This window comes from Aquarana catesbeiana, linkage group LG04, assembly GCF_042186555.1.
Source record: "Aquarana catesbeiana isolate 2022-GZ linkage group LG04, ASM4218655v1, whole genome shotgun sequence".
In the NCBI taxonomy this organism is placed as follows: domain Eukaryota; kingdom Metazoa; phylum Chordata; class Amphibia; order Anura; family Ranidae; genus Aquarana; species Aquarana catesbeiana.
The window spans coordinates 187565482-187587545 of NC_133327.1; the positions used below are offsets into that span (position 1 = coordinate 187565482).

Consider the following 22064-nt stretch of genomic DNA (forward strand, 5'->3'; position numbering starts at 1 on the left):
AAAGGATTCTCAACAAAATATTAAAAATGAACATTTTATTTATGATTATATTCATTTGTCCTATTACATTTGAACCCTTGACAATGGAGGGATTGTGTATACAAATGCTTGTTTTTAAAATGTGTACTTGATATTTATGTTTAAGCCCTTGAATTAAAGCTGAAAGTCTGCACTTCAAATTCATTTGGATTGTTTTGTTTAATTTTATTCTGTTGGCATACAGAGCCAAAAGTATGAAAATTGTGCCTGTGTCCAAATATATATGGACCTAACTGTATTATTTTAAATCCACCAGAGAGAATAATGCCCTCCTTGTTATGACTACGGCAGCTCTATAGACCATGAATTTGTGTGCAAGGTGACCTTGTTTGATAGCGTGACTCTTCATTCGCTATAAAAACTAAAATGTCAGCTTTAGCTGGACTGATGGTTTAAATGTTTCATAATACAGCTGTTTAGTGCTCTAAACTAAAAGGTAACAATTTATGTTAGTGAAAGTGTAGACAGATGAAGTCAAAATAACAAGAGACATCCCAGGTGACTTGCAGGAATAATGAGTGTGGAAAACAGGAAAGTTTGGTTTTCTTTGAAATCTTTCCTAAAATACACACAATGGTTATAAACTTAGAAGTGAAAACAAATTAAGTGATCGCTATGGAAAATGCAGATTAATCGCGCAATGTCACCTTCACATTCCTTCAGTCCTCAAGAGCTCTGAGAAATTTGAACAAAAAAATGTTTCCACTAAAATATTTACATTGTGCTAGTAAGTTGTAGATGGCTGAGATGCTTTATCACATACATTCTATCTTTGGAATTTAAATTGGTTGTTGAGATCAACTGGATGACTTTTTCAGTGGAAGTGGAATGGTGCAAAACATAGGCAGTGAGGCAGATTTACTAAAAAAAACCCCAAAAAAACCCAAAAAAACACACACTTTGAAAAATGCGGTACTTTCTTTACGACGCTGCCCAAAAAATAGCACTGTTCTAATATAAACATGCTCCTGACCAATTCTTATGCGTGCAAAAGGTTTTAGAGCAGACGTACAGCAAGTTCTAAATATTAGTTTTTTTTTTCTAAGTCACTTTGACTACTACTGTAACACTTACAAAAGTCTAACACATGCACATACTCCGTTACAAGTCACAGCAGTAGCTATGGCTGTGAAGACATATTAGCTCCGCACCATCAGTCAGTGACTGATGCATTTTTTCTGGCATTTTTTGGGGGCATAATTTGATTTTCACCACACTTATGGTGTATTTATGTACCTTTGGTTAGGGTGGGTATTTTGAATTTCAGCACACTTTATGTAAAAACTGTTGCAAGTTCAGTACTAAATATGTGAAAACTGCTGCAAGTTTATCTATTGCCGATCTTTGTGAAAATAGTGCCTTAAAAGTAATGCTCATTTAAGGATGAGAACCATACCTGAAGGGGGCCCAAGCAAATAAAGTCATATTTAACATATAAGGCTTTTTTCACATGCCCTGTGGATTGCAGTGGCAAGAATCAATGGATTCTAGAGGCTGGAATTACCAGGGCATGCGAATAGCAGAGGCCACTCAGCCTATTTAAACGAATGACAGGCTGACAACGGCCAACTCTGTTCACATGTAGCTGAAGATGTTATGGCCATCCATGCATAACAGCAGCTATCTGCTCTGTGTGCAGCAACATGTAAACAGCGGCAGCCGCTGTCAGCCTGTCATTATTTTAAATAGGCCGAGCGTTCGTATTCACATGCCCCGATCATTACAGCAGCATGGGACTTTAAATGAGGCATTCATTTAAAGTCCCATATACCATTCCGTTATAATATTTATATATATATATATATATATATATATATATATATATATATATATATATATATATACACACATATACACACACACACACACTACAGTGGCAAGAATCCATGATTCTAGGCACTGGTATCCGCAGGCTGCATGTAACCTGCCGTGTAAATGTGGCCCAAGCCTCATGCACATGGGCGTAATAACCACTTGTCCCTGGGTGGATATTATATGATTTCCTCCAGTTAAAGTGGTTATACCCAGGATGCTGCAGGCATATTTCTGGTATCAAAATTTTCAGCCGTCGATTCTCTTTTCAGTAGAAGTGATCTGAGTGGCTATACAGCTGCTCCATCACTTCTACAGGCAACGGAAGGGTGTCCCCCCTTCCCCTCGGCATCAGCCCTTACCTGGATCCCACATCCCATCAGGAAGTCGTGTAAGGATGCGATCGGCAGCATCGGCTCCCCCATATACAATGTGAGGAACGGATATCATTCCTCCCACTGTGCAATGTCAGAAACCAGAAGCGACAAGGATTTTGTCACTTATGGTTTCAGTTTGATGTAAACAAGCCTTTACTGGCTTGTGAAAGCATCTGATCATACCGATTATTGGTTTGATCAGATGCTTTGGAGGCCAAAGGAAAAAGCGCTTCTCCAGGATTGCAAGTATTTTTTTCTTTTTGACACACCCCTGAATGCAGCATGCAAACATGCGTTTAAACATTTGCATGTACATTTTAGCCAAAATGCAGCTGTGTTCATAGGCATAAAAAAAAAAAGAAAAAGAAAAAGTTAGACACCTCTAAAAGTGGCTTTTTTTTTTACGTCCATGTGCATGTTGCCTAAAGTGGCAATGAAAGAGTAAATCATGAAAATACCTTGATTTTAAACTCCAGCTGAGAATTTATTGTCACCATCATTTCCATCCGCTCCATTTTCCGTGCTCCTTCATTGCACAGACGAACCAACTAAAATTAAAGATAATAGAGAATATTAATTTGAAAAAGAACAAACATATACATCCTGTCACTCAAATAACAAGAACAAGAGTGTATACAAATATATGTCAAATACACTTCAAAACCAACCGCTAAATGCATAATACCATGTGGACATGTGGGTAGAATCACTAAAGATGCTTCGGGCTGCTGTAGAGGATACACTTGGAGTAGTGGTCAAACAGAAAGCCAAAGGTAAATATACAAATATATATTTCTAAACTTGAAACTTGCATATAACAGTTTGATTACGTTTACATTTTTTTAACTATTCAGTGCCAGGGCCCTTCACAGCTGTTATATTGGATAGAATAGGATGTACAATCAGGTGAGAATATATTTGTCCAGGCTAAAGCTACATTAAATTTCTGTCTTCTTCTCAAGTTTTATTGAAGATTTCTGTGTAATAATAAAAATGATATAGGCTGGTCCACATGAACTATGTAGGTTCACTGTGTGAAAATAAGTTGTTTCTGCCACACTACCCTGCCAAGTTTTGAACAAAGAACTACTACCAAAGAAGTCATAACATCAGACGATCATAAATTATGTTAAAGATCACCTCTACCCAAAATTGAGATTACATTTTTAAATGTGTGTTAAAGAGGAAAATCATTGAGGTTTTTTCTCTTTTTTTTAGGCCTCGGTAAATCACCAGTATAATTACCAGTTCTGTTCAAATTCTGGTCTATTATTAAGCCAAGTTTTTATTCCCTGTTTAAAGGCATTCCATTGCAGTAGGTGCAGGTACAGTATAAACTACTCAGCTAATGCAGTTAAGTTCCAGGAGGCAGTCATCCGCATGACTAGTAAAACTTCCCAATCTCCACCCTCTTGGTTTTTAGGCTCTTACAGCTATAATACTGTACATACACGTGCCCACATATCATATAATCTTCTGAAACACAACACTACACTCATTACATTCACCTATATAATAAATGGTTGACTCATTCACTTTTGGCAGAGGAACTTTCCAACAGCAATAAATAACAGATGGATGCGTCATCATTTTTGCTCTGTCATAAATCTTAAGAACATTTAACATGCATACCAAAGTGTACAATAGAAGCACTTTTCTATAAATATGGCAAATATGTAGACACAGCATGGATTTCTAATCCAGCTTTTAAGATCTGGTCAGAGTTCATTCCTGGAGACCCTAATGATAAATGATATAATATTACTCCCCAGTCTCCACCAAGCCTTAAAGGCAGGTGATGTGTACTTCTGAGATCCAAGCCTGTCAATGATTCCTGGATGACTAGTCAGCAAATTGATAGCCATTTTTCAAAAAATTGGGAGAGCAGAATTCTGTAGATGTACTAAATACAGACGGACCTGCAGGCCGGAGATCATTAATCCCTGAAAATGAACTAGTTCAGAACAAATCACTTTCCATTGTGTGTATAAGGTATAAGGTGACTGGAATGCTGAGTGCCTTGGGTGGTGATCAGTCGTAACATGTGCAAGAATCACAGCTCACAACTGTTAGTTCATCAAGCAAAGTATTAGCTGTATTCATTCTCTAAACTTAATTGTTAAACTACTAACGCTCTTTGGTTTCATGAGATCAGTTTTCAAAAGGTAGAGCAAGATTAGACCAATGTGTGTGAAATGCTAACTGAAAGTTATGCTTTGTAAAACCAGCTCTTAAAACGTATTCTTTTTTTAGATTTTGATAGCGTAAGGAAGGGTTAAAAAACCTGCAACTTTTTTTTTTTTTTTTTTGCTGGTTACCATCGGGTAAATGTCTCTTCACTTCTTGTCCCAGAGACACCACAGTATATTAGAGAAAATCTATCTGCCCAATGGAGGGGAATTCCCCTCTTAGACAGTTGTACCTGGAACACTGTCTGCATTGAAAGATTTCCCCTCCACTTCTTGTTCTGGGAACAACTCTAAAACTTCCCTCAGTTTCTTTAACAGTGGCAATAGCTACCAGTACAAACAGATAGGGTGAATCTTTTCAATGGGGACAGAGACAGCAATAAAAAATTGACTAAAAATGGTCAAAAAGATTTTCCCTAGAGATATACAGTGAATACTGATAGGTCAGCAGTGTCAGCACAGCAGTTATGTGGACAAATTGTAAATGACTAGTAAAAACAATACTATACTATACTACGGGCGGCACAGTGGTGTAGTGGGTAGCACTCTCGCCTAGCAGTAAGAAGGGTCACTGGTTCGAATCCCAACCACGACACTACCTGCCTGGAGTTTGCATGTTCTCCCTGTGTCTGCGTGGGTTTCCTCCCACACTCCAAAGACATGCTGGTAGGTTAATTGGATGCTGTCTAAATTGTCCCTACTATGTATCAATGTGAGTTAGGGACCTTAGATTGTAAGCTCCTTGAGGGTAGGGACTGATGTGAATGTACAATGTATATGTAAAGCGCTGCATAAATTGACGGCGCTATATAAGTACCTGAAATAAATAAATTAATAAATATTCACAACAGAATATATAGGATCTGCTACAGAGAACCTTCAGAAAAGCAAACAGTTAAGCTTTAAAGTGGTAGCAAAGGCTAACTAACTATTCTTCTGCTTTAAGCACCCCTCGCCCCCTTACATGCCACGTTTGACTTGTCATTTTTTTTGGGGGGGGGGGGGGGAGTGGGTACTTGGTTTTGACAGGTACTTCCTGTTCCACTTCCTCCTTCCGTCTTCTTGCCGCCTAGGCAACTCCTCCTCTCCCCCTAGGCGGCCCCTCCCTCTCTGCAATCTTCTGGGGCATGTGACAGTGCCACTCGCGGATGCGCAGTGTATGCCCAGCTGTGAAGCTGCAAGCTGTCACAGCCGGACACCCACAGCTGCAATACGGTGCTGCAGAGAGGAGAGGGAGAGGAGCGAGGCTTCGGGCAGCTGCATCGTTGGATCATGGGACAGGTGAGTGTCTGTTTATTAAAAGTCAGCAGCTACACTTTTTGTAGATGTGGACTTTTAATAAAATAATAAACGAGTGGAACTCTGCTTTAACAACATTTCCACCCACTCCTACCTACTCTGCATACCCTGTACAAAAAAAGATCCGTGTACGTACCTTTTTTAATCCGGTCTGGTCACATAATTCAGAAGCTTTAGCTCCCCTACGTAATGCCTAATACAAACGATCAGAAAATTGGACGAAAAATACAGCTTTGGAAATGATCGTACAATAATCTGATCATTAGTACACAGCTTTTGAGAGCTGATCATGACAGTCTGAAATTATTCAAAGGGACAAGCACGAAAATCCTTCTTGTACGATAGCAGACCATACCATTTTAATTCAACTGGTTCCGGACCAGCAGCCACAGTTATATTGCGGCAGGTTGGCTCCCCTGGGCGAGGTGCCGTAGCTGTACGCCGGACAAGCAGCAGCCTAAGGGGGCGAACCCAGCGCACCTGCAGCGATCGGATTCGCTTCAGAACCGATCAGTCCCCAGGCCCAGGCATGATTTGTGGCCTGGACCTGGTGATCGTTTCAGGCAAATGGGAGACTGTCCTCTGCCTGTAAGTGTAAACACAGGCAGGGGAAGTGATGTAATCTCCCTCTCTGGAATTTTTTTCCGTTCCAGAGAGAGGAGAGAGGACATCTAAACGTGGATTGCACCAACATTACACTGACACAGTACACATAGGCACACTTTTCACCCCCCCATTTAACCCCTTCACTCCCTATCACAGTGTCACCAAGTGCAGTTTTCATATATTTCTTTGATCACTGTACTGGTGTAATTTGTGACACTAATCAGCATTAGGGTACTTAGTAGTAGGCCCAGATAAGTCTAGGGACCCCCCTAAACCCACCTATTAAAGTTTTAACCCCCTGATCACCCCCCAGTTAACTCTTTCATCCCGTCAGTGTGTAGTTAGCTAGTTACTGTCACCGTCAGGTTTTTATAGCGTCAGGGTACCCGCCATATATTGCTGAAAAAAGGTTTAACCCCCTGATCGCCCGACAGGTGACATCAGTTAGGCTTTAGCATCAGTTAGGGTCCGCGTCAGCCCCAAACAGCGTCAAATTAGTGCCAGTAGCGCTAACACCAACGCACGCACCATACACCTCCCTTAGTAGTATAGTGTCTGAACGGATCAATATATTTGATCTGATCAGATCTATATTAGCGTCCCCAGTAGTTTAGGGTTCCCAAAAATGCAGCATTAGCGGGATCAGCCCAGATATCTGCTAACACCTGCGTTTAGCCCCTCCGCCCAGTTCAGCCCACCCAAGTGCAGTATTGATCGATCACTGTCACTTACAAAACACATAACTGCAGCATTCGCAGAGTCAGGCCTGATCCCTGTGAATGCTAACAGTTTTTTTGGTAGTGTTTGAAGCAGTCGCTGACAATCAGGTGCTCTTTTTTCCTGTGCGTTTCACTAGTTGTACCAGTAAATTTAGAGGCCACAATGTCCAATCGAAGGGACACTAGTGAAGAGGCCTACACATTTCTGAGAATGACAGATGAGAGTGGAGAGGAAGTCACCCAATCGTCAGATTCAGGCTCAGAATACAAGCTGGTAGAGAGCAGCGGCACCCTGACAGATAGCTCTGACAATGGAGTAGTGGTCCCTGCCAAGGTCAGGTGTACCCAACCCCATTCTTCTGCTGTTGTTGAGGTGCAAGAAGCGCAGGGCTCTCGTATGGAGCAGAGAGTCAGTACTAGTGCCGCTCATGTAACCTGGCAAGTCCCATAAGTGCAGTTCAAGCTGATGCGGTGGCTAGCACAAGTAGTGTCCCGCAGCCACCAAGAAGACAAACACAGGCCGTTGAGCCCATAGTGCCCTTCTCGCTGCATTTGCCAATCCGAATTGGGAGCCCATCACTTCTGCAGCGCATGTACTTCCCCCATTTACTAGCCAACCTTGAATTCAGGTGGAAACAGTTGATTTTACGTCACTTGATTTTTATTCGCTGTTTTTCACGGAAGATCTCTATAGATCTATTGTGGACCGAAGCAATTTGTATGCTGGTCAATTCATCACCACTAATCCCCGGCTGGCCCTTGCCAGAGATTGGAAACCTATTAAGGTTTCCGAATTTAAGACCTTTCTGGGCCTATCCCTCCGCATGGGCAAAACTAAAAAAAGTGAGTTGCGATTATATTGGTCCACTGACCCAATTCATCATATGCCCGTGTTCTCTGCTTGCATGACCAGGACATGATATGAGCAGATCTTGCGGCTCATGAATTTTAATGACAATAAACTCTGTCATCTTCGGGGTGACCCTGGATTTGATTGGCTCTATAAAATTTGGCCTCTTGTAAACCACTTCCACCAATAGTTTGCAGCCTTGGTTACTCCGGATCAAGTTGTCTGCATTGATGAGTCCCTGATTAAATTTTCTGGCCGCTTGTCTATCAAACAGTATCTTCCCAGCAAGCGTGCCAGATATGGGGTCAGGATGTATAAGCTCTGTGACAGGGCAACAGGCTATACATATAGTTTTATGGTTTACGCGGGAAGAGAAGTCATGTGGAGCCGGAAAACAGACTACATAGGGAGCGCTGGAAAGATTGTGTGGGACATGGTGTCATCCTTATTCGGAAAGGGGTACCACTTGTACGTGGACAATTATTACACAAGCGTGCCACTTTTTAGTCACCTTTTTGATTGTGAAATTGGTGCATGTGGCACCGTGCGATCTAATCGCCGGGGCTTCCCCCAAAGGCTTCTAGAGTCACAACTTAGACGGGGGAGAGAGCCTGCTTGAGTAATAATTTGCTCGCAGTGAAGTGGAGGGATAATCAGAATGTTTTCGTTCTGCCCTCCCTTCACGCAGATAAGACAGTTGAAATTCCAACTGCGACTGGTGTTGTGGAGAAACTCCTCTGTGTCCACGAATACAACCTTTGCATAGGAGGGGTGGACCTCAACGACCAGATGTTGGTGCCGTACTTAATTGCCCGTAAGGCCAGACACTGGTACAAAAATGTGTCTGTATATTTATTCCAATTGGCTCTGCTGAATGCTTATGTGCTATACAAAGCTTCAGGATGAATTGGATACTTCCTAAAATTGCAAGAACGGTGCTGTGGCCCAACCGGTGCTGTGGCCCAACTTCCCAGCGCAAATGCAGTGAGCCGGCTGCATGGGAGGAATTTTCTGTATGTCCTCCCTGGTACCCCTGCCCAAAGAACACCCCAAAGCAGATATCGTGTCTGCAGAAAACGTGCTTTTAGGGGTGACACCTGCTTTTTTTGTCCCTCCTGTCCTGACCAACCTGATCTCTGCATCGGGTTACTGTTTCAAACGCTACCACACACTAGTGGAGTATTAGCGTAGGGTACAGCACTACACATCCTAGGGCACACTTACACAGGGTTTCGAAAGATGAGATGGCCATCACATTTTGAGAGACTCTAATCTGTAACGTTTATAGTTACAGTTTACAGTTTATATAAAAGTGCAAAAAATAAATAAATAAATAAAAAAGGCAAAAAGAGTTGTCGTTTTATTTTTCCTCTCTCTCTATTGTTCTCTCTCATATGTTCGCTCTCTGTTGTCCGCTCTCTATTGTTCTATATCTATTCTTCTCTCTCTATTGTTACTGTATTTTAGCACTGTAATGTTTTATTTTTACTGTGTTTTATAGTATTTGCTTTGCAGGTATGGTATGTCTTACTGTTATACTGTAATGTTACTTTGTTTTATTGTTAACAATTATTTGCTTAGCAGGTAAGCCATTCAACTGCAGCACGGGTTTATTTATTCTGACAGCAGCAGCGTTTGCTCCCACGATACATAAAGCCGTTACTCCAGAGCTGTAGGAGGCGATTTCACCACCACAGTTAAAAAAAAAAAGAGCATATATGCCAAAGCAAGGGGGCGGAGGTGGAGGGGTGATTTGCTCCTAACATTTTACAAGCAGTGGGAGGGAACGTGCTTCGGCATATATTTTTTAGGCACAGATTGCAATAAAAAAATAAGTTGTTTTATCGAGTTAATATTTTATTGTTACCATTGTTTGCTTTTCAGGTACGGCATTCAGCTGCAGCGCTGATTTATTCATCTTGACTGTAACAGCGTTTGGTTTCCCGATACGTAAATAAGCGACTCCAGCGCTGTAGGAGGTGATTTAAAAAAAAAAAATGGTGCATGTATGCCCATCATTAGAAGTGGGTGGATGAAGGGCGGTATTCTAATGGTGGGCATGTCCAGCGATCAATCTCTTTTTTTCGTTCAGCCCACAGGTTGCATGAAAAAAAAAAGAACATTACAATATATGCCCAACAAGGACCAGCAACGTACTGGTATGTTGCTGGATTGTGAGTGGTTGTACCAGAATGATGCCTACAGGTTTAGGTGTCATTCTTTTCAGCCAGCAGTTGGCTTTCATGTAAAAGCAATCCTAGTGGCTAATTAGCCTCGACTGCTTTTACAAGCAGTAGGAGGGAACGTCCCCCCTCCCGCCATCTTCCATGGTTTTCTCTGGCTCTCCTGTCCCACCAGGGAACCCGAGAATGCAGCCAGTGGTTCCGCCAGCGGACCATAAAGCTGAATGAGGCCAGAATGGCTCCAATCATCTCTATGGCCTAAGAAATCGGAGGCTACAAGCATTTCAGAACTTAGGTTTTGCCGGATATAAACAGCGCCAAAAAAAAGAGTACCTTTCACTACCTATTGCTATCATAGGGGATATTTATATTCCCTGAGATAACAATAAAAATGATAAAAAAAATAAAAAATAAAATAAAAAATGAAAGGAACAGTTTAAAAAAAATAAATAAATAAATAATAAAAATAAAAAAGCACCCCTGTCCCCCCGTGCTTTTTTTTACCAAAGACATGTGGCTGAATACATTTTGGCCTAAATGTTTGACAAAAATTGAGTTTTTCTGATTTTTTTTTATAACAAAAAGTAGAAAATATGATTTTTTTTCAAAATTTTCCATCTTTTTCCGTTTATATAGTAAAAAAAAATAAATAAATAATAAAAATAAAAAAGCACCCCTGTCCCCCCGTGCTTTTTTTACCAAAGACATGTGGCTGAATACATTTTGGCCTAAATGTTTGACAAAAATTGAGTTTTTCGGATTTTTTTTATTACAAAAAGTAGAAAATATGATTTTTTTTCAAAATTTTCCATCTTTTTCCGTTTATATAGTAAAAAAAAAAATCGCAGAGGCAATCAAATACCATCAAAAGAAAGCTCTATTTGTGGGGAAAAAAATTACACAAATGTAGTTTAGGTACAGCATTGCATGACCGCGCAACAACCAGTTAAAGCAGCGCAGTGCCAAATTGTAAAAAGCGCTCCGGTCATTAAGGGTTCAATTCTTCCGGGGCTCAAGTGGTTAAATAGTACAGCATTCGTCCGGAAAAAAAAAAAAACACATTACATCACTTCTGAAGTTGTATTCTGTCGTACGAAAATTTTCGAACCTTTAGTAACTTCTTCATTTTTGATATGAGACTGGCATGCAAAAAAAAAGGGACAGTCATTTGTCCGATATTCTCATCATGTGTATGAGGCTTAGTACCTTCCTGACCCTGCAGTAGCGAAAAGATGGCTACAGTGTGTCATCCAGTTCTGGGAGCGCATCCATTGACGTCCGTCCAGAACCACGCCCCCTGGGGTGCACATCCGGCGCGCTCTGTGACACAGCTGATCACAGATAGCGGTAAAGGGCAAATCACAGCGGCCCTTTACCATGTGATCAGCTATGTCCAATCACAGCTGATCACGTGTATACAGACTTGCTGTTTATCAGCAGTCCTTTCTTCCCATGCTGTGACTGTGGGAGGAAAGGAGAGCCCAACCGGCAAGCCTGTCAGCACATTGTATACACTTACAATCAGAGCACTGAACATCAGTGCATTGATTTTCAAAGCAGCCCATCATTTTCTCTTACCAGAAGGCGAAAATAATAAAAATGTCATATGGGTACAGTGCTGCATGACCGCGCAATTGTCATTCAAAGTGTGACAGCGCTGAAAGCTGAAAATTGACCTAGGTAGGAGGGGGTGAAATTGCCAAGTGTTGAAGTGGTTAAGGGAGCTTTTGACAGCAGCTGTGAACTCCGGGAGCAGTGACGTCACGCACAAGCGCCCATGGCCCAGTTGTCAGTGCTCCCTCCTTTCCCCGTAGTAGCTGTTCACTGGTCTGATCTCTGCTCTCTTATAGCCTCTGATTGGCTATCACACTTATTCACTCTACAGCCCTCCTCTGCGTTGTTTTATCCTCCTAAATAGAGAAAACTATACATTATATTCACAGCTAGATGAGAAATTATAAACAAAAAGTGTGTTTAAATAATAAAAAAAGATAAAATGACTACATCAGATCTTAACTTAGGTCAGTGTCAGGGTTAAAGGTTATGGCCAAATCAAAAGTTTTGGTCAAGGGTCAGGTACAGTACATTTTAGGTAGGATTTAAAAAGAACTCATTTTTTTTATCAATGTCAATGGTAGGATTAAAAAAGCAAAATGCACACAAATGTTTCCGGGCCCTACTACAGGCACAAACAATAAATAAACAACAAATACACGTGGTATCTCTGCGCTTGTCAGAAGCAAGAGAATTTATTTTGGGTTGTTCTTTGCTAGGTTATGGTAGTAAAAAATGTACAGTTAAAAAAAAAAAAAAAAAAAAGGATACACCTGATTTTTATTCCTGTCTGAGAACCTGTTAGGGAGACTAACACTCTCAGTTTGTCATGTTTATGGGTATAATCGAGAGTAAAAGAAAATCCCAAATTATGGGTTGTCCTCAAAATAGTAATAGAGGGGAAATCTTCCAACAGGGACACTAGTTCTGGTGACCGGTGCTTTTAACCCTCCCTTACTCTCTCCAAAAAGAAAAAGAAAAGGAAGAAAAAGTTTTGCCTTTAGTTCAACTTTAGGCCCCTTTCACACATGCAGAGCATTTTATCAGTTTAGTCATGTTTTTTCCAAGAAAAATCAAATCAAGTTTACATCAGTTTAACATCAGTTTTTCTTACATCCACTTCCAATGCAAAAACAGATGCAAAATCGGCCAGTTTATATTCGTTTTTCATCTGTTATGGTTTTTTTTACCGGAAAAAAAAATTAGGACTTTGATCCGTTCCAAAAGACTAATGTTAATGGAGGCGGATGAAAACGGATGTATATGGATGATCATCTGTTTACATACATTTTTCCATAGAGCTGCACTGATGTCCATTTTTCATCCGTCAAGGGTTGGGAAAAAAAACTTGCAAACGGTCCACATGTGTGAAAGGGGCCTAAGACAAAACAGGCCACCAAAAATGCTTAGCATTATTTATTAATAAAACCCCTGACCTGAGCTATAGCTTAAATATTCATGTTATCATAATAACATAATAGTTCTTTAAATCTGTAAGAAACAATTGAGACATTCTACGTTCTGTTGCTTCTCAGATAATTACATCAGTTATGGAAAGCTTTCAAGTTCATCCTAAAATGGAAGTTCCCAGAGGCATATTTATACACAGTCTTAGCCATATGTTTTTCTGTTCATATAAGAGACCCCTTTTCACATTAAAGAAGTTTGCTGTTGGTCTATAACAGTGTGAAATAACAGAGTGCTTAGGTATTCAAGTTTTAAACAAGCTATATATTTCTGGGTTGCAACACATGCAAATAGTCAAGGTAATCATCCATTACATTCAGACTACCGTATATACTCGAGTATAGGTTGATCCGAATATAAGCCGAGGCCCCTAATTTACCACAAAAAAACGTATTGACCCAAGTATAAGCCGAGGGTGAGAAATGCAGCAGCTACTGTAAGTGGAAAAGAGGGTCAACAATGCCCATCTGCAGCTGCATGCCTCCCTGTGTGCTGTGCATGCCTCCCTGTGTGCTGTGCATGCCTCCCTGTGTCCTGTGCATAACTCCCTGTGTCCGGTGCATAACTCCCTGTGTCCGGTGCATAACTCCCTGTGTCCGGTGCATAACTCCCTGTGTCCTCTGCATAACTCCCTGTGTCCTCTGCATAACTCCCTGTGTCCTGTGCATGCCTCCCTGTGTCCGGTGCATGCCTCCTTGTGTCCGGTGCATGCCTCCCTGTGTCCTCTGCATAACTCCCTGTGTCCTGTGCATGCCTCCCTGTGTCCTGTGCATGCCTCCCTGTGTCCTGTGCATGCCTCCTTGTGTCCGGTGCATGCCTCCCTGTGTCCGGTGCATGCCTCCCTGTGTCCGGTGCATGCCTCCCTGTGTCCGGTGCATGCCTCCCAGTGTCCGGTGCATGCCTCCCAGTGTCCGGTGCATGCCTCCCTGTGTCCTGTGCATGCCTCCCTGTATCCTGTGCATGCCTCCCTGTGTCCTGTGCATAACTCCCTGTGTCTGGTGCATAACTCCCTGTGTCCTGTGCATAACTCCCTGTGTCCTGTGCATAACTCCCTGTGTCCTCTGCATGCCTCCCTGTGTCCTCTGCATAACTCCCTGTGTCCTGTGCATGCTTCCCTGTGTCCTGTGCATGCCTCACTGTGTCCTGTGCATGCCTCCCTGTGTCCTGTGCATGCCTCCTTGTGTCCGGTGCATGCCTCCCTGTGTCCGGTGCATGCCTCCTTGTGTCCGGTGCATGCCTCCTTGTGTCTGGTGCATGCCTCCCTGTGTCCGGTGCATGCCTCCCTGTGTCCGGTGCATGCCTCCCTGTGTCCGGTGCATGCCTCCCTGTGTCCAGTGCATGCCTCCCTGTGTCCTGTGCATACCTCACTGTGTCCTGTGCATGCCTCCCTGTGTCCTGTGCATGCCTCCCTGTGTCCATTGCAGCCTACCTGTACCGATCTGCAGCTGCGCCTCCTCCTCCTCATCTGTGATAGGCAGAACACTCAATTTCCCAGCAGTCAGTGTTTAGCCTATCACGGACATCCGCTCATCCTCATACCACGGACGAGGCCGCTGTCTGTGTACATGACGTGCTGATCAGGTAAGCAGACGGCGGTGACTTGAGTATAAGCCGAGGGGGGCACTTTCAGCCTAAAAAAGGGCTGAAAATCTCGGCTTATACTCGAGTATATACACGGTACTCTTCAAATTAAGGGAGCATAAACGTTGCTTTTCTATTTAAAGGACTATTTATCACACATAAATGTACATACTACAAAGAGTAATGGTTAAGCTCTATCCAGTGTTCCAGAAATTTGCTTTTATCAGGTCAATGTGGATTTCGTGTTGAAAACTGATTTCTCTAGTTCCTACATGTTTGTGGCCATCTAATTTTTTTCTGCATTTGCTTTTTTTTTTTTAATAAAGTATATCTAAGGCCAAAACTTTTTTTTTTTTTTGGATAAAGAAATATTTTTAAAAGTGTTGACTTTAGGTACACGTTCTGTCTTCTGGTATCACAAAAATGCATGGCCACTTATGCAGTTAATAAAAACAGCTGTTGACTTCTGCTGATCATATTCAATTGTCTTTCCCTGGAAGGGCAACTTGCCAAGCTGAAAACTTTACAGATTATCAAGCAACTAAAGTTGATTACTTTCTAAGGCCTCATGCACACTGAAGCTGATAAGCTGACGTTTTTGTGAGTTTGGGCAGTTTTTTAACAGCCCTTAAACTCCCCTCTATGCTATGCTATGTGTCCATTCACACGTTTTTTGAAGTTTCTTAGCAGGGGAGTTTATGGGCTGTTGTCTAAACGCCCTAAAAATCGCCTTCAAGAGCAGTTCTTCTGACCATAAAAAATGCAGAACGCTGAAAAACACGTATGAACGCTCATAAACACGCTTTTTACATTGCAGATCTCAATGTAAGCTGGGTGTAATTTAAAAAAATGCCCAAAAACACGCATAAACAAGTTTACAAAAAGCATATTTTTAAAGCAGCATTTTCCTGCCAGCAATCTGACGCCCAGAAAGACTTTTTTGAAAGTCTTGTGTGCATGGAGCCTAATTGTTAGAAACTAGTAGAAATACATGAAACACTGTCTATATTTCACTATGGAATAGAAAAAAAGATGCATTACACCAACCTTGCTAACTTCTTTTAAGGCTTTTTTGCAGATTTCATATCTTGAGGAATCCTTAGGTGTTTTCTGACAGATTGTCTGTGTTAAACATAATATCTAGTTAGACCTGGACATGAAAAATACTAAAGTAAAAGACAACATTTATATTGATTTACTATATAGCTTACATTAATTATAGACTTTGTCTATAATAAAGTGACTTAAAATGTCTGAGTTGGAAAAATATCAAGACTTTACACACTTAAGCTTACCCAAAAAGCATGTAAAACTAGCTAAAGTTTAGTTATCAGCCAGCGGCTTGTGCTATTTTAGCAATCCCCACCCAATCGTGCAGTCCTACATGGGAGGTAAGGTTCTGATTCACTCTTGCTGACAGCTCACAGAAGAAGGCACAGGCAGTGCTTGGGAGTGCAAGTGCTTGTGGTTAGTTTGAAGACATTAGGTGAAAGATGAATTAACAAGAACTCAAACAAATTCCTTCAGCGTCTGCAAACAATACCCACTTTTAGCTTTTAAAACAGAAGAATCTCACTAGTATGTAAGTGCAAAAGTTCTTCTTCAGACTTTTGGAAGCGACTGAGGACCAGAAACTGACTGTAACTGGACACTTAAGAGACTGAAGAAGTTTTATCATCATGTAGGGATAAGGACCTGTTTAAAAAGCAGCCTATATGTGGGAAAGCCTTTGGCCAGTTATACACGTTGCATCCAACTTGGTAAATCTCGGACATGTTCAAGGTATCCAGGATGGCATTTGTCATCATATAGCTTTCAAAATATTCTACCCTTTCTAGGCGACAAAATATACTACTGGTAAAGAAATACATAAACAAAAAGTACATACATTTATGTTGCTGAATCTTAAATTGTGCTTTCGCACACCTAAGAAATCACCATTATTTATTTATTATCTATTAGGCCTCATGCACACAGGACATTATAAAAAAAAGCCAGTAGCGTTAGCTGGAGAAAGCTGTAGAATGAATTTTTCAGCAGCGTTTTTTAGCGCTTTTAAGCTGTAGTGGGCCTTACAGGCATTTATATAGCACAGACATTTTATACAGAGCTTTACACACTTTTCATTCACATCAGTCTGTGCCTTCAAGAGTTTTCAATCTAAGGTCGCTATCTTAATGGCATACATACATGCATACACACACTAGTGCCAATTTAGACAGGAGCCAATTAATCTACCATCCTGTCTTGGAATCTGGGAGGAAACTGAAGTACCTAGAGTAAGCCCACACAAGCACAGAAAGAACATGCAAACTTAGTGTCCATGGGAAAATAGTGCCCTGTTTGGGGATATAAATTAAGGACCCGAGTGCTGCAAGGTAGAAATGCTACCCTGTTTCCCTGAAAATAAGACCTAGCGTGATTGTCGGTGATGGCTGCAATATAAGCCCTACCCCTCAAATAAGCCCTACCCTGTTTCCCCAAAAATAAGCCCTACCCTGAAAATAAGACCTACAAGGACTTTAACTAGGGCTTATTTGGGGGGTAGGGCTTATATTGTAGCCATCACCGACAATCACGCTAGGTCTTATTTTCAGGGAAACAGGGTAGCTACTAAACCACTCTACTGCCCCTGCTCTCAGGATGAATAAACAGTCCCTGTGGATTGAGATGTTGTGTGCTGGCTACGTTTCATACTATTGGACAGCTCACTCCATTCTGAAACTTCAGCACTCTACACCTGAGAACAAGTTAAGAAACTGTACGGTGAGCAACGTGTACAAGTAAAGAGGTGTAATGTGAATCTGGTTTTGCTACAAGGCAAACAAGGTCCTGAAAATTGTGGGGAAAAAAAAAAAAAAAAAGATTGCAACATTATTCTTGAATATTGCAGATTCTCTACAACCTGTTTATTAAATCAGAGTCACTTCTAATAGCCCCACCCACCTTCAGGAAGTAGCTTAGTCATTCATTAGAAAAAAACATAAAAAAAAAGGTCAGTCAAGGAAAGCTTACGTCCATGAGAAGTGGAAGTCGAGTGACTCTCTGCATTGGGAGGATGAGGAAAGAAATCATTGGCAAATTCCTACATTCTTCCTGAGACTCAATTCTAACCAGAGCATCCTTGAAAGGTGCATTTGTAGATCTAAAATAAAAAATATTAACATATGTTTAAATATTACTAATTTGAATTCTATATGAACAACCTTATAAGATGAAAGAAATAAAATGTCTGAAACAAATAAAAAAAAAAAGAAAAGAATTTCCTGTTAAAGTAAATGTTTTAACACAAAATTATTGATCTTATTATATCACCACAGCTGTACAGACTCCGGAAATATCCACTGTGCCCATGAAAAAAAAAGTGTACGTTGCCAAGAACAAGTATACTTTTACTAACTTATTTTCTTTTATTTAAAGCATTTCTAAAGGATTTTTTTTAAATAAAATAATAAATACCTTATACTTACCTACTCTGTGTAATGGTATTGCACATTGTGGCCCCAAACCTCCTCTTCCGGGACTTCTGGGGTCCCTGCTGGCTCTGTCCGCTCCTCCTCTTCCTTGTCTGCCCCCCCATATGAAGCCACTTGTTATTGATTTCAAGCCGGGTTGTGTGCATCTATATACACACACACACACACACACACACACACACAGAGTGGCTCAGCTCCATCCCATCCTCACAGCATTTGGTTCACAGCAGCAGGAGCCATTGGGCTCCTGCATCAGTCCCTGTGAGTAGAGGGAGAGGGAAGAGAAGAGATGCAGCTGTTTACAGCACTGGCTCAATTGAGGACTCAGGTAAGTATATAGGGAGGTGGTGGAGCACAGCAAGTTTAAAACAAAACAAAAAAAAGTATCTTTTAGAGGTTCTAAAGGTAGAGGGTTCTATGCATTAAGGTAAAAAAAAAACCTTCTCGCTGCAGCTCCCCCCAGCCCCCATTATACTTATTTGAGCCACATCTCAATCCAGCGATGTGCATGAGAGCAGCGTCTTTCCCGTGATTCTCTCTTCTCATTGGCTCACACAGCAGCGGAAGCCATTGGCTCCTGCCAATTACAGCCGGTGAGCCAACAAGGAGAGAGCGGGTGTGGAGCCGAGCCGTGCTTTGTGTGTGAATGGATAATGTCCATTCACAGAAGCATGACTTTGAAGCGAGCATCCTCGAGTGCCCCCAATGCATGAGGCTTGCTATTGGGGGTAGTAGGAGGGGTGGGGAGGACTGCTGGTGGGGGCCCCAAAAAGAAGAGGATCGGGGCTGCTCTGTGCAAAACCAGCGGGTAAGCATAATTTGTTTGTTATTAAAAAAAAAAAAAAAACAACTTTTAGGCCTCATGCACACTGGATGTTTTCGGCCTCAGGCGTTTTTTTTCTGCAGCCAGTAAACTCTCCAGCATGTTATACTATGTATCAATGCACACATAGGCTGTTATCAGAGTTTTTTTGGGCAGGGGCGTTTTCTGGCTGGAAAAAAAAAAAAAAAAACAGAACTAGTCGGTTTTAAGAGGAGATTTTCAGCTGTAAAAACTCTCTAACTCCTATAAAAGCTGAACAACTCGGCTATTCTGCGTTTATCAGCGCTTTTGAGCCATGAGCCTTTGTAGGAGTATATCGTTTTGTTAAAAGAAGATACAGCTGAAAAACGCTACTATAAAACTCATTCTACAGCTACTGCTTTCTACAGCTAACGCTACTGGCGTTTTTTATAACATCCAGCGTGCATGAGGCCTTCAATCACTTAAACGCAGGGAATGTATTAAGGTAAAAAACGTTTTGATTTTACAACCACTTTAGGTAAGAGCAATGAGGATTTGCAAATAACCCAGGTAATCAGATTTGAACTAAAAAAATTTGGAATTCTGATTAATTGTTACAAATGACTTATGGTTAATCTGTCAATAAAAACAAAACACAACAGAAATACAAGAGCATGTGAAGCATTAAAATAGCTTCTATTATCTGCAAAGTTTTTTTTTTTTTGTTGCACCCCTGAGTCTGAGCTCTGACTCAAAGCTCTGGCAGTCCTTAGTTCTTCAATGCCTGTGTCTGCATTGATCAACAAACGCATACGCGTTACACTGTGTACACCAAGGAGTTTTCAAGCTTCAACTCAGAGTTAAATACTGCATTCTGAGTGCACTTGGGGTTAGGAACTCCTGTGGTCTACAAAAGCTCTGCTAAGAACAAAAGCTATGCACATTACTGGTGCCTGCTCTTACAGACCTGAAATAGTTTTACACTTCGGTTGTGTGTCAGGTTCCCTTTAAATAAGCCTAGTGGAGTTATGTGCATAATGTAAAATATAAAATATCAAAATATGAAGCTTAGCTTCAAAATTGCGTTTGTATGGGTGTGAAGCCCATTTCTGTAACTTAGTGACAGCTGGAGGCAAGGTGGTCCATTCTTGGACCTTTGCCATTCAGCAAATTGAACACTGATGGTGGCAACCATCCCAAACTTGCTGGCTTTGTTAATTTCAGAAGAAAACCAACACGCCTGCAGTAGAAAGCCACCAGACGAAGAAGCAGAAAGACTTTCCAACTTCCTTCCTGAAAGTGGAAAGCCTCATCAAATGCGGCAACACCACACAGTGGGGAAAAAAAGTTACATTACTGAGGAATGTTAAATATTAATAACACAATCTGTTACATTTCTAGAAAGCAGAAACAGTGAGCATCACCAGCTAGCTTTTGTAAAGAAAAAGAAAATACCGAAACACACTGATTTTCTTAACATATTCAACTAATAATAAGCATATTACTTTCCCTTGCTGCAACAAAGAATTGCAAATATCATCCCAAGAAAAAGAAATACATATATATATGTATATATATGTATATATATATATATATATATATATATATATATATATATATATGTCTTAAAGTGGTTGTAAACCCCATTCATGAAATCTGACCTAAGCACATATATCTGTAGTGTTTACTTATCTCTCTCCAAAGCTCTAAGTGCCGTTTCTCTCTGGTGTTCTGCTCCTCTGTTATCAGCAGAGTCACTGACAAGTTCTCCAACACATGAAAACAGTAGCTGAACATTTGTATCAGGGAAGGAGCTCAGAGGTAGATTAGCAGAGAGCTTGTCTATTCAGACTACAGCTCTGCATGTTCCTTCCTTACTCTGCCTATGTGGAGGGGAGTGTGCCTTTCCTCCAATCATCTCTCACACAGTGTATGCCCAGACTCTACATCCACTGCTGAATGAGGAAGGAACTATTTCTAACATGATCTGCACTTTTCAAAGAGTATAGAAAAGGGAAGACTGCAGATATACATGTAAAACTTATGTAGGATTTGTTTCATCTCGGTGTATCATCTGAGGCTGTTCACTTCACTGGGTAGATTATGTGAGGGTTTACGACCACTTTAATGCTTATAGCTCTATTCTTGAAATGCTACTACTTGCCATGGACTATATTTAAAAAGCAGGTAATGATTCTTTTCACTATCCAACACCCAGTGGAAGATTTGTCTCCATTCATCCTACATCTGGACTGCCCATTTTTAATGACGATTCAGGATTTAGTAACATTGCCTGTATTTATAATACGATCAATACACTTGAAACATTTGCCATTTTAAAATGACAAATAAATTATTCAATTAATTACAAATAATTCCTATAAGACCTACCATGCTGCATCCCACTCCATCAATTATGTCCACATTCTCTGAGTATGGCATGCTACAATTGAGGCGTTTATTTTAAAATCCTGATTTTTATATTCTGGAATTCACTCCTGCATCTGACTCCACACATTCCCCCTCCTTATAGTAAATGTAGGCAAAACTGGGTTTGAATGTACCACGATTCACTTTTTCTTTTTTAAACTATACCCCCTTGGTGCGACATAGCAAGAAAAAAATAGACAAGTAAAAATAAATAAAATCACAAAGTGCAAGAGAAGGAGATTAAAGTAAAAATATACATTAATTTCTGTAGCGTCCTTTGTTGGTAGACTTCATTAGTGCAATATTTCACATAGGGGTCGAAGGTAGACTTTGCATGTTTCTCCACAATATCACTGATATCTTCAATAAGAATGTTTCTTTGATGTCTCCCTTCCAGTTCTTTAAAGAATCTGAAAAACACAGTTGAGAAGGGAGATTGTTATTGCAATCAAAATATTAATGCACCAAGATGAAGAGCCTGGACCCAAGAGATGCATTTCACATGGAAATTATGTTTTACTGTCAACAGCTTACACAGTAATGCTTAGAAAACCTGACTGCTCGCTGACAAGCTATATCTTTAAAGATATAGTACTACCCTAGCCTGTCCATATACTACCCTAGCCTGTCCATATACTACCCCAGCCTGCACCTATACTGCCCTAGCCTGTCCATTTACTACCCTAGCCTGTCCATAT

The 22064-nt window shown here is 40.9% G+C and overlaps 1 protein-coding gene across 1 annotated transcript in view; it reads right to left on the bottom strand.

The window, feature by feature from the left end:
- The window catches only part of ARHGEF26 (Rho guanine nucleotide exchange factor 26), a 216713-nt gene that overhangs the window by 72871 nt on the left and 121778 nt on the right, over positions 1-22064 (bottom strand). The window contains exons 7-10 of the mRNA XM_073626013.1: positions 21624-21776; positions 17692-17821; positions 15724-15798; positions 2687-2776 (exon numbers count right to left, since the gene is read on the bottom strand). Of these exons, the coding sequence (XP_073482114.1) occupies positions 2687-2776; positions 15724-15798; positions 17692-17821; positions 21624-21776 (448 nt within the window). The remainder of the gene's footprint in view (positions 1-2686; positions 2777-15723; positions 15799-17691; positions 17822-21623; positions 21777-22064) is intronic.